Source organism: Pseudopodoces humilis, chromosome 1 (assembly GCF_049639895.1).
Source record: "Pseudopodoces humilis isolate 2021_Gansu_Grassland_sample_001 chromosome 1, ASM4963989v1, whole genome shotgun sequence".
Lineage (NCBI taxonomy): Eukaryota > Metazoa > Chordata > Aves > Passeriformes > Paridae > Pseudopodoces > Pseudopodoces humilis.
Window position 1 is genome coordinate 133,783,307 of NC_142200.1, and position 13,545 is coordinate 133,796,851.

General features: G+C 36.1%; 1 protein-coding gene across 9 annotated transcripts in view; it reads left to right on the forward strand.

Annotated features, from left to right (window-relative positions):
- The window catches only part of MLLT10 (MLLT10 histone lysine methyltransferase DOT1L cofactor), a 133,246-nt gene that overhangs the window by 60,579 nt on the left and 59,122 nt on the right, over positions 1 to 13,545 (forward strand). For all 9 annotated transcript variants that reach the window (XR_015772120.1, XR_015772119.1, XR_015772121.1 and 6 more), the window contains 2 exons: positions 4,069 to 4,324; positions 6,349 to 6,918. Coding sequence is in view for 3 of the 9 variants with exons in the window: in XM_014248596.2 (XP_014104071.1) it covers positions 4,069 to 4,324; positions 6,349 to 6,918 (826 nt within the window). In the remaining 6 variants the exon portion in view is untranslated. The remainder of the gene's footprint in view (positions 1 to 4,068; positions 4,325 to 6,348; positions 6,919 to 13,545) is intronic.

Consider the following 13,545-nt stretch of genomic DNA (forward strand, 5'->3'; position numbering starts at 1 on the left):
ATACGCCTTTAATGCCACAGACACAGTTAGATTCTGTTTTTCTGCTAAACTTATTTCTACTGCTTTGTTCTCTCTATACTTTTCCTAAATTAAAAGGTTTACTCCTATGGATAGTCACAAGGATGAGCTGGAGCAAACACTAAAGTGAACAAAAAATATCAAATTCTAGAACTTAAATTCTAACTTAATTAAAGTAAAACAGAATATTAATTGTGGAATTTGAATATCATCACGCCCTTTTCGGTTTTTTGTTTTTTATTTTTAGTTTAATCTTCAGCATGTGGGTTTTCTTTACCTAACCTGTTTGCTTCATTTATTGCCTTTTTTACAGTGCTTCAAATCATCAGGAAAAGTGGTGTTCAGTTTTTTGTCGGTGTTTTCATTGCAAAATTTGTGTTCAGACGTTCCTAAGTGTGATTATGTTTTTTAAAAAAGTATCGCATATATGGAAGTGATATTTTTTGTTGTTGTTGTGGCTAGTTCCTTCAGTTATTTTTTTTCCTGAGTCCTTTTTACACCATTTACATGCATTTCCTTTTCTAGGTTATAAACTCATAATTGTTCCTCAAAGCTTTGAAATTTTAGTAATGAAACAAGTTTTATTTTTTCCTAAGATTAATATTTGATTCAAATATTGTATTAATGTATTACTTTCATGTGTCCTTTTATGCAGTTGCTAGAATTGATTTGAACCTCATCTCTGTTTCACAGCAGTCTTTCTTAGTATTGAATGCATGACTTTATCATGGTATATAATCACTTTTGCTACCATAATATTCCTGTGGGGGGAACTGAAATTTGAAATGAAATTTGGTTTTCCCTTTTATGATGTTAAATGTTTGTAAATCTAGTGGTAATGACCATTTATGCAGGTGATGTCTTAAAGCATATCTTATCTAGATGAGTGGTTTCTTTAGATAGAATCATGAAAGGCTGCATGATAATCAGAACTTACCTTCCAGTAGTGTAGTTGAATTGCCTGTTTGTTCTGCAGAATTTAATTCCAAGAAATTTTACTGAGGTTCCAGCCCCTGCTATTTTGAGAGGTGCTTTTGTGCATCCCTGTAATGTCATAGCAAATGTTGTTCAGTCTGAATCAGTTAAGTTTGAAAATATTTGAAATAAGAAATGCCTGACTACTTTGATTAATGTAGTAGCACTACTTTTTTCACTTTTGGGACATTGATATAGAATGTTTTAAGAAGAACTACAATAACTTAGGAATTTGAGTTCTTTGCTGCCTCTTCTTCTGCCCGCCTACTTAGTTGGAAAGAGCCATCAGTCCTGTATTTGCTCCTGGTAAAAAAATTCTCTCTCATGTTTTGAGCTTTGGCTCCTTCCAGCAGTGCAGGGACACGGTGAGTGAGGATTATGATCAGTTTGTCACTGGTTGCTCCTGCAGCTTCTTAAGGAGAAGAGTCCTCTCCCAGCTCCAGCATCCCTCCCATGGGAGACAGTCTTTCATTTTCCATCATGAGTCCGTCTCATAGGCTACACTTCTCCACAGACTGCGGAAACATGGATCACTCTCCACGGGGTGCAGTCCTTCAGTCACAGCCTGCCTCCAGTGTGGGTCCCCCTCAGGGTCACAAATCCTATCAGGAAACCGGCTCCAGCATGGACTCTTCTCTACACAGGTCTCCAGGTCCTGCCAGGAGCCTGCTCCATGGGGTCACAGCCTCCTCTGAGGCATCCACGTGCTCTGGGGTGGGTTTCTTCCATGGGCTGCAGGTCAATCTCTGCGTCCCCATGGATCTCCATGGGCTAAGAGGTGCAGCTGCCTCACTATGGTCTTCAGTCTACCATGGGCTGCAGGGGAATCTCAGCTCTGGTGCCTGGATCACCTCCTCCCTCTCTTTCTTCACTGACCTGGGTGTCTGCAAGGTTGATTCTCTCACGTGTTCTCAGTCTGCCCTTCTCTGGCCACAGTTACATGTGCCCAATAAGCCTTTTTTTTCCCTTCTTCAGTATGCTGTCACAGAGGTGTTACCACCATTTCTGATGGGCTCAGCCCTGGCCAGCTTCGGGTTAGTCCTGAAGTTGGCTGGAATTTGCTCTGCCAGATACGGAGGAAGCCTCTGGCAGCTTCTCACCGAAGCCCCCTGTATAGCCCCCCTCTACCAAAGCCTGGCCATGCAAACCCAGTGTTGATTTTGGGGTTTTTTTGGGTTGGTTGGTTTTTGCTCAGACTCTGCTCTTACCAGTTGGCATTTTTGTGGAGAATTACTTGCCATGGTCCTTCCTCTGTCTGTGCAAGGGTACTGCCTTATGCATCTGCATAGGGCTAAAGGCCACTCAGACCTTGGAACGTACTAGATATATACCAAGAATGATTATTGCATGTTTACCATAAATCCCCAGTAGTTTTAAGACTTGCTGCAGATGGATAGTGTAATTCTTCAGGGTGTACAGAGTGATAGATGGAGAGCATTAAAATGACAGTACCTCTCTGTGCTTAGGGTATATTTCATTGTGTTAGTGTTACTGATTCTCTGAGTAAGCATGTAGATTTCAGTACACCTTATAGCACCTTCTGAAATGCAAATAGCTGTGGGAGCAAAATTTTCCAAAGCAGAACTGTGTTGTGCATGCATATTCTTCAAAATCTGCCAAGAATGGGATTCAGGCTTGCAGTCAAACCAAATCACAGCACAGTGTTTACAAATTAATGTCTACTTGTCATTGCCTGGCCTGGTATGCAAATAGATTGAAATATTTGCTTTCCTCAAAGCTCGTATATTTAGTTGTCTTCTGTCATTTGCAACTGAAAAGTAAGATTTATGTAAATATCTTCGCTATTTTAGTAAAATATGGAAAACTTTGTATAGCTGCTGTACCAAGCTTTAGGTAAAGACGAAAAAACATTCTGTTGTAGGCCTGAATTCAGCAAGCATCCCACTTGGGGAAGGGAAAATGTGTGTGTATGCTCAATTTTAAGAGGCATGTGTATGTGTGGTCTTTAATGGAGATAACTGTAGATACTATTTTAAATTCTATTCTGTAAAGAACTGAAAAACAGACAAGCTCGTTTTGAACAGATGAGTAACTTCTAGATTTGATCCATATTTTTTTAAAGAAGCTTTAAACAGCTATTTTACTAGGTGGCTTGTGTATAAATAACAGTATAATTTTTTTTTCTTTTTTTCTGACTTTGCTTTAGTTTTCTTTCTTATGTTACTGAAATTCAGTTACCACAACTCCACATTTTTTCAGTCATGAGAACAACAATATTCCCTTGTATGGTTTCCTGATGTTGTGCATGTGGTTTCCCTGCCCACCTAATTACTTCTTGTGAAACCTCTTTTGGCTGTTGTTCACCAATAGGAACAATTCTGGCAAAGTTCAACAGACAAGCAATAGACCTAAAGATGAAATTTTTGAAAGCCCTGTGGAGAGTGTATGAGTGTAAGAAAAAGGCCAGGATTCTTGGGGGTGGGTAGGGGTTGAGGAGGATATTTGCATAGGGAGCTCAAGAGTGTTTTCATGCCTGTCAGAGAGCAGGTTTGAAGTTAAGTGTTTCTTGGTCAGCTCTCTCGTCTTCTTTACTTGGTGGCTCTTAAGGAATTGGAAATTAATGGGGATAGTTCACGTGCCAGGGAGCTGATTTTGGTTTGGTGTTGAGGCTATAAAATCTTAAAAATCTAAGTTCTTAGATTCTGATGCCTTCAACAGTTCTGCTGCTGATGGAACAACATTTCCAGTTTAACAAAAAGGGCATAAAAATTGTATACTCAGAAAAGCATTAAAAGTTTATTTTCTAATTTTTAATTTTAAGCGTAAAATAACAATACCCAATTTAAATAGACTATGAAAACTGTACCCATGAGATTTTTCCATTTACCTCAGTGAAGCAAAAACTTCAACCAAAGCCATGATACATTTTTTTCCACAAAATGTTTTATGTACCGGAGAATCTTCACAGTTCAGCTGCTGTAATTCCTGTTGTTTCTAGTTACAGTAGTATTTGAACAATTCTGTGTTTGTTTGAAAGATGAGGTCGTTTAAACAGCTGTTACAGTTTTTTGTGTGACTTGTTTCTTTGATTTCTTTTTTCTTTTAAAATGCCAGACATACACAAGCACTAGCAACAACTCCATGTCAGGCTCCTTGAAGCGGTTGGAAGATACCTCAGCTCGATTTACAAATGCAAATTTCCAGGAAGTTCCTACACACGTTTCAAGTGGAAAAGATTCTTCAGAGGCTAGAGGGTCAGAGAGCAAAGGGAAGAAATCTGCAGGTCACAGCTCAGGTCAGAGGGGAAGAAAGCCGGGTGCTGGAAGAAATCCAGGAGCAACTGTGACTGCAGCTAGCCCTTTTCAGCAAGGTACTGATTGTTACGCTGTAACACAACTTCTGCTTTGACATGAATTAGAAATTTTATGTATGCAGAACTTGAAAAGTTGTTAATGTTTTATCCTCAATATTGAGAATGTTATTTCACTTTAGGGAAAATCCCAACTTTTTTCAGGGTAAAATTGTTTTTTGCTATAACATGAAAAAGAAGTTTGTACATTTTTGAAAGGCAGAACTGATGCTATTGTTCAGATTGTTAAGGTATTCTCTTTAGCTTCAAACAGAAGTGTCTTTATGTGCCAGAAAGTTAGTCTGGGGTAAACTTTAATATGAATTTGACTCTAGAGGTCTTCTCTCTTCAAGGGAGTAATACTGATGTTTTTTGGTCAGTGTACTGGCTAAAGAACAGAACCGGACTATCTAATGCATAGGATGCATTGGGCCCTCAGTAATTTTTCACAATGCAGATATTTAAAGTATACAATTTACCTCAGGGTGAAATTTCTACATAATTGTTTTGTCATTGAAATGTATATACGGAAGGTGAGTATGTAAAAAGTATGTAAGGTTTATTTACCTTAGGTAATACAAAACCTTCTACTTTTTGAACTTGCTAAAACCTACTTACATGTACTATGGATGCTTCTAGAAAGCAAACTTTATTATGGAATCTTCGTCAGAGTTGAAAAAATGATTGAAAAAATTAAAAGGTTTTTTTAAAAAAAATTCCTTAATTACAGAAACATGTTATTTGGAAACACAACAATCTAGGCCTTCTATAAAGTAATTTTTATTAATTTTCACTGTGGTATTTAGTAGCTGACTGTCGTTTATGCTTTGTGACGTTGATTTTCCTTTATTTATGCAGTGAACACTTGTAAATTTGTCTAAAGCTCTTTCAGTATTTCAGGTTTTTTTAGTAGAAAGAAGAGGAAGTGGTTTTTTTTATTTAAATTTTCAAAACTTTAAAAATTGCCTTCTGGAGTTCTTCATTTAAAGAAAAACTGCAGATGGCAAAATAGGTCTTTACTATGTGCATGTATTTTCTTTTGGGCAGCATCAACTGAAGTTGGTGAAACTTACTTAAAATACAAAAAAAAAAATTCTTTAATTTTTTTAAATAGCTGTGTTTATGTAAATTGTATTTTAAATGGAATTCTTAACAATGTTTAGTGGAGTACTAATGATAAAACACTAGTTTTTAAAGGACATGGGCTTTTTATACGTAATGTCATATTTAGGAGTATTTACTTGATGTTGTCATCAGTCTGAATTCTGTGAAACAGTACCCACATGCACCCACCTGTATAAAATCAGTGAATTTCAGTGCAAGTAGATGTCTGTATTTCCCAAGAGTGCTTCATTTTCTGTCTTGGATGCTCTATGCACTGCACTATGACTGCATTCCAAATACTGAAGGAGTGTAATTCTGTTACACAAAAGATCTTTATGGTTTTGTGACAGTGCTAAAGAAATCTTAAAATGCCAATTATATACAATGTTTTTCACTTTCTCTCTTGTACTTTTGAAAAGTATGTCTTCTGTGGAACTCCTCCTCACCCAGGGAGAATTAAGCGCAATTGTTTGTCCCATGACCTGTGTCAGACCCTTGATTTTAGGTGGAATGGTAAGGAAGATTGCAGACATGGTGTATATGTGAGCATAGCACATTTCTGTCAGCTTTCTTTTTATATATGTGTATATTTAAAAAGAAAACCTGCTCCAGTTTGCATCAAGTGTTTGTTATGGCTTCAAAATATGATGGATGTTAAAGTTGCCTTAGCAACAAAGTAGGTTTTTTTCTTTTATTCATTTTTACCTTGTTTGTGCCCCAGATGCAAATCTGAATCTCGGGACAGGAATCTGAGAATCATACTCAGCAAAGTGAAGATCAGCAGGAGAACCAATGAGTTATTTAAAAAATTCTTTAGCTCTTGGTAAAGCTTTTCATAAAGTCCTTTCAGATTAAAGTTTTTTATTCTGAGATCATAATACTTCCCATCAGTTTTCATAAACTATAGGGAAAAACATAATTGTACTTCTTTCCTTTTTTAGGAAGCTTTTTGGGCACTCCTGGGAGCATAAAATCATCTTCTGGAAGTTCAGTTCAGTCTCCCCAAGATTTTTTGAGTTTTACAGACACAGATCTTCGAAGTGACAGTTTCACACATTCTCAACAGGCTTCGTCAACCAAAGATGTACATAAAGGAGAGGCAGGGAGCCAAGAGGGAGGAGTCAATTGTTTCACTTCCTTAATTGGTCTCCCTTCATCATCAGCAGCTGTTTCCCAATCTAAAAACTTTGACAGCTCACCTGGAGACATAAATAATTCAAGCCTTACTTCTACAGCATACAAACGAGCTCAAACTTCTGGAATAGAAGAAGAAACTGTAACAGAGAAGAAACGGAAAGGAAATAAGCAAAGTAAACATGGGCCTGGTAGACCTAAAGGAAATAAAAGTCAAGAAAGTCTTTCCCATCTTTCAGTTTCTTCTGCTTCCCCAACTTCATCTGTGGCATCTGCTGCAGGAAGTGTGACAAGCTCTGGTCTTCAAAAATCTCCAACTTTGCTCAGGAATGGAAGTTTACAAAGTCTTAGTGTTGGTTCATCTCCAGTGGGTTCAGGTAGGCATTTATTGGATTTGTCTTCTTACATCAAAATATGTTTTTATTATTTTATCTATTATTCTGAGTATGCTTTTCAAGAACATAGTATCATTTAAAATATCATGAAAATCACACTGGGGGAAAAAGGACTGTTGGAAAAGTAAGTTTTGTTCCGTGTATAGGTGCCACTGTGCTGTAGGTGGCTGTAGTAGATTGACTTACGTATTGACCTAGAGGCTATACAAATGCAGGCTTTGAAGCTGTAGGGGGAAGAGTTGCATGAAAATAGGTTATTTGAAAATTATATGTGACAGGTTTAGCTAAAAAAATAAAGTTATAGTTAGTATGGACTTTATCTGTGTGTTCTTTTACACAGAGAAAACAAAATTGGTACTCAGGTATGTCAGCTTTGCTGAATGTGTCCCTCAATTACATTTTTCCAATTTAGCTTAACTGAAAATCAGAATGTCTGCATGGAGAATAACCAGTTTAAACATGTAAAATTATATTCTGAATCTGGACTCCTGTGCAGCCGGATGACACTTTCATATTCTCGTGTGCTATTTAGCAATTGAAATTGGCTGGTTTGTTCTTCCTCTGTTCTAAATGTTATGCGCATTTGGGGCTGTGAGTGGCTTTCTGTTTTCAGTAAACCTGTTGTGGAATGGCCTGGCAGAATACTCTTATCTACCAAAGTCTTTGTTGCTCTGAAGTTTCTTTCAAAGCTTTTGTGTTATAAAAAAATAACAAATTACCTCACCTTTGAAACTTTGAAATTTTGTCCTTTTTGTTGTTACAGTGGCGTTGTTTTTTGCTTAATTTTTCTGTTTTGGGGGAAAAGAGAAATGGAGCTTGAATACTTGCTTGTGGAGAGGGTTTTATGCTTTTTGTATTGTGTACTTTCACTCTGTAAGCAAGAGTTATTTTTAAAATATACATAGTTCAAGATGAAAACCCCCGTATTTCTTTCAGAACAAGGCAAGTACTTAAAAACTTGATGTCAAAGCCACATTGTTTTAAAGCAGTTAGATATAGGCAAATGATGGTTTTTATTATGGGTAGTAATGGCAATAGCAGCAGCAACTATATTAAAAAATACTTTTCCTGTATTAAAATCAGTGGAGAGACATGGTATATGACAAAACTTCATAGTTCACTATTTATCTTTCTCCTTAAAATACATAAGAACATGTTCACCTCTTATCTGTTATGAACAGTGAGCATCTAACAGATTTACATCAGTGTTCTGATTATTATAGTATGAACTTTGTTATTCCTTTATAATCTCTTTGAGGTGGATTATGTATTGTTGTAGATGGGGTAGAAGATAGAAGTACAAGGTCTTGGTTTCAAGTGAATGACCCATGTTTCCCCTCTTATATTTGATGTAGAATATTCTGCTCCTGTCAGCTCCTCGAATAGGCCTTTCCCTGTCCAGGTCCATTCTTGCTTCCTTTGTCCTCTTCATTATATCTCACTCTTCCATCTAGAAAATGCTAGTGATAATGTTAAGCTCTTTGTAAATAAATACATGGATGGAAATACCGTGTTGGTTTTATGACTTTTATGATATTCAGCCTACAGTTTCACATCTATTAAGTATACTTGGATTCTTGGCGCCCAGCATTAGACCTGTCCTCTAAAACAGTGATATTTTCTGAGGATTCCAAAGAAGATGTATATGAGTAAATGAACAAACAAAATTCATACACAAAATCACCCCAGCAAAAGCAAGAAAACCCAGAGATACAAAAACAAATGGGATGTCTTTGAGCACAAGCCCTAAATTTATCCAGAAACTTCTGCATGAATCAGAGCATATTTTTGTAATGTACTCTTCTCCCTCATCTCCTCTTTTTCTTACGGTTGTAGTGCTGCTCTTCCTCACTTCATCACAAGCATTTTTTTTGGTTTATCAACCCAATAACCCAATTGACAACATTTTTTTGTGTTGCAGTGAAGGACATATGAGTATTACCAGTATTATCAGAAACATGTATTTTTTCAGGTATAAAATGCTTATGTTTTTCTTTTCAGTGTGTCTACCACATGTCCACAAGGTCTGACAAGTGAATCTAAATTATTTGACCCAAGCCCCCAGATAAGATTTGGTGCATGTAAACGTAGTGAGGGAAAACACAGAGTACTCAAGTCAAAAAATTTTTATTGCTTCTTACTTGGAATTACCTTGATACCTCAAAGAAGCTGAATCAGGAATGAGCTAGACCATAATAAACAAAGCTTTTGAGGCACTTTTGCAAGAATCTCCTCCTCTTTTTTTTTAATAGTCTTCCTAACAGCAGCTATCTGAAGCTATAATTCTCTTTCAATTTTCTTAAGAGTACTTGTTGAGATCCATAAAAATTATGAAAAACATGACTTCACAGATGTATGATAATTGAGTTCATAGTTAATGTTCAGATGAGATGAAGTGTGAAGGGAAGCTTAGCTTAAAAGGTAATGCAGATTCATCATGGGCTCTTTATACATAATTAAATGTCTTCCCAAAAAGTTTTATTCAGAATAAGTATATTCATCTAATTTTGTAAAAATATTTGTCATTTCCAAACTTACCCAGTCCACTGGGCTTTTCTTTTCCTGTGTAGTAAGAACAGAGATGTACGATGAATATAGGTATAGTATAAGGACATGTTGTTAGAAGCTGTTACAGCACATACACTCAGGTTGTATTTCAGTTGCCATGCAACAGATCTGATGTGTTCAAGGTTAAACTTAAATGTGCAATCTTTATGCTCTTTATTTTTTTTTCTGAAATGTATTTATAACCTGACAGGAAACATTTTATGCATTACTTCAACATTGTATTCAAAGGAATAAAATTAACTCTTAAAAATGAAATAAAACTTGCATTGGTAGGGCGATTATGGAATTTTTGCAGTAAATTAGCATTTTACTAGTACCCTCTTTAAAAAACCTCACCAAAGTTCTTTAGGTATCAGCTTATTTCCAAACCATTCTTCTGTTTTTGTTGAGAATTCACAAGCACTTTAAGTTTATTGTCTAAAAAGGCCAAAGTCAGTTATTGGAGGAGTTATATAAAGCCGATAATGGTTCACCCCAAGTAGGGCTGGTCTTTGGTGTGATTTCAGGATCTGAATCTTTTAATGGGGGAGGGTATGTGTTGATTTCATCTGAACTCAACAAAGTAGAACTATCTAACTTTCCAAGTCATGCTAGCTGTATTCTAAGGATTAAGTTCATTCTCAGCATCCTTCTAGGGAATAATATTTGAAGATTGCTAGTCTGGTATTGTAAAGCATTGAGAGCTTCTGTCCCTTGGCAGTAGAAAAAAAACATTTTATGTGAGAAACAGTACCTTCTGACTTTTGTGGAATAATGCAGCAATGTAAAATGGAAAGAATCAAGTATCAGAAGTTAACTGAAATTTCTGTTTCATGGTAGATAAAGTTCTTGTGCAGTTGTCTTCCAAGTTCAGCATGGATACTTGCTGCTGGAATTATAACAGTGCTTCAGGCACTTCTCTGCCTTTCCCAGTTCTGCTCTTGATTTCAAGTATACAATAAATTGTATAGTGTCAGCTTCAGTAGCTGAGAACTTTAGGGGATTGTTTGCTTCAATATTTTAATTTTTGTAAGATTGATTTTATGCCCTGCCCTTACGTGTACTGTAAACCCTAAAAAAACCTTGTAATTTTTTTTTTTTCCTTTAAGAAGACTGGAAAAGATTTAATTACCAATTGAGCCTTAAAATGGTTAGCCCATTGTTTCAGCAGCCTTACTGTGTCCATCTTCTAGAATTCCTTTGTCCTGACTGAGGCAAAATTAGAATTTGTCTTTCTACATTTTTATCTCTGCTTCATATATATCTGCCCTTATCCAATATTCAGTATGCTCTGGTCAGTAACACTAGATACTTTTTGGAATAAAGGACTCCTCCAAACTCAGTATTGTACTTCATTAAAGCAGTATTTAAAATTCTGAGAAACCTTTAATGTTTTTGGCAAAGGTCCTTCTGAGTTGATCTTGTCTTGTGCAGTCAAGTTTCAGCTTTATATATGAGTGCTAAATGCTTCAGATTAGTTCCATGTATTTTGTTGTCCTTTCCTATCTGATTCAAGCAGTGCTGAAAGCTTTGTCAATGTTACACACGTTAAGCCGTGCAAGATCATTGTACTGTTAAGCTCATGGTTGCACTGATGACATACGGGAACTCTGAGTTTCAAAGTAGAAGAGCAACTTGAAATTATTTTTGCTGAGATACAAAGTCCCTCAGAACTTACATTAAATCTTTGTGATGCTGTGCTTAAAGTTCGACTTAGTAGCTGAGTCTACTGGGGGAAAGAGTTTAGGAAAAGTTATTCTGAAAGAAGTTTGTGCTATTATGTTTATCTGCAAAGTGCACCAAAGCAGCAGTCTTGCTGTGTTAAAAAGCCAGTTTGTATTCAGAGGAGATAGAATATGAAGAACAAAGTGTTACTAATAGATATTAATGGCGTTTTAGGACTAAGCAAATAGAGTAGAAAGCACACAAGGCAAAATCAATGTGTGGAGAATTGCATTCTTCATATTTGAGGCTGAACAGAAGAGGTATTGAGATTGGTGAATGGTGTACAAGATTAAAATGTTAAAACTGATGATTGTTGATGTAGAAAACATGGAGACCTTCCTCAGGTAACGGAAAAAAATCACATGAAGCAGTAGCTTATGAAAATGGGGATTACCATGAAATGCATCCAAGTTCTTAAGTAAAACAATTGTTAATCACCAGCTACAGACAGAAGTATTGACATTTCCTGGTGATGAATACATTGTACTTCCATGCTTTTAGACTGTCAGTGTTAAATTTCAGTACATTTTAAAACTCATGAAGTTGTAAGAGGGACTGGGAAGTAATTAATGTTATGCAGTTAGGATATGTCTGACAGAAGAAAGGAAGATACTAAGGCATACAAAGGTGTAATGATTAGTGGTGGATATTGAGAGTTAGGGAAAGTAATTTATTGGACCAATTTTATTTAATTTCCTGTTTTTTAAAATAAAAGTGGCATAGTAGGTATCCACATTTCAGTTGACACTGTGACATTTTAAATAAAGTCTTGTAATGATAGGAAGTCAGCAAATCCTTGCATTAACTGTAGCTAATAGGTAAGTTTCAATTTTATTTTGATCAGAGAATTACTAAACCAATGTTTACTTTGTTTTGTTATTTCCCCTTATGCTCAGTTGGTCAGAGCATGGTGCTCATAACGCCAAGGTCATGGTTTCAATCCTCAACTCACTGAAGGGTTGGACTCAGCGATCTTTGTGGGTCCCTTCCAATTTAGAGTAGTCTGTGAAATCTGTTGGAAAATTCTGCAATTTTTGAAAAAGTCTGGTTATGAGGAGAGGGTGAAATTAATCTCTTGGTCAGCAGTACAAACTAAGAGTTATGTTGGTGGAGCTAAAGTAGAAGATTGTCTTAGAAAGATGGATGTATACTTGCAGGATAAGGATGGCCTTCTGGGGAAAGAAGGGCTGTAGAGAAAGGATAAAGGTCATTAATCAGTTGTGTCTGAGTTTCCAGTGCTGAGCTGTGTTTAAAAAGGTTTTAATGCATAAACAACAAGCTAATGAGAAAGGCAGCTCTACCTTCAGAGTGTGTCTGGTCTTCGAATGCTGTGTGGTTCTGTGATTTGCTCTGTGTAAAGAAAAGAGCCACAAGAACTATTCAATGACTGAAAAAAGTACATTATTGGAGAATAGCTAAGGAGTGAGTTTATCAGACTATGGGTATCATATCAGGAACTGAAAAGTAGTACAATGATCCTTAACCTAACAAAAAAGTAAAACCTGATCAAGGGAGAGAAAGTAATAGTTGAACAAATCTCAGTTCTGAAAATGTATTTTCTAGAAGATGCACTGTAATCAAACATATTTATTTGATTTGCAGATGCAAGAAGTTCTAGAGCTAAGAAGTCAATGTGCTTGCAAAGATTCTTGTTTGGTCCTTACCTATAAACCTAATTCTGTGCTGCATTATCTCTTTGATTTTTAAAAGAAAATTTAGCATGTTGCATCAGTTTAGCATATGAAATAGTTTGTAACTGGGTAAATAATGCATTTCAAAATACAGTAGTTAGTAGTATATTTTCAGGCAGCATGGGTCTGCTAGAATTGGTTCCCAGCATAATATGTTCTATACTTTTATCAGAGATTGAGAAGTTGTCTTTGCTGCTTGCTCTGAGGGTTCTGGGTTTCTAAAAATGTATGTTGTAAAAGATGTGCTTGGATGTAATGAATAAGAATTTCTTGGTGTAGAAGGGTATAGATAAAAAAATACTGAACAATGACCCTTCTAACAGATTTGTTTTGAAAACAGTTATTTGTTTTGAAAAACTTCTGAGTATAGATAGGGAACTGAACATAATTATACTTCAGGGGGAAAAAAAGGCTATTGTCATCACTGTGACACTCATTTCAAGAAGGGGTCGAAAAGTTACATCACGGTTAATTAAAGTTACTCCATACATGTTGCAGGTAACAAAGTACTATATTTATTTATGATGCTAATTTCCTCCTAAAATATGACTATGAATGTGAAAGTTGAGAAGATGCATACAGTGATAGATACTTTTAAAACATGCTTTTCAAAGAGTCTGAAGCTCTTTTCTAGACTGGAATAGCT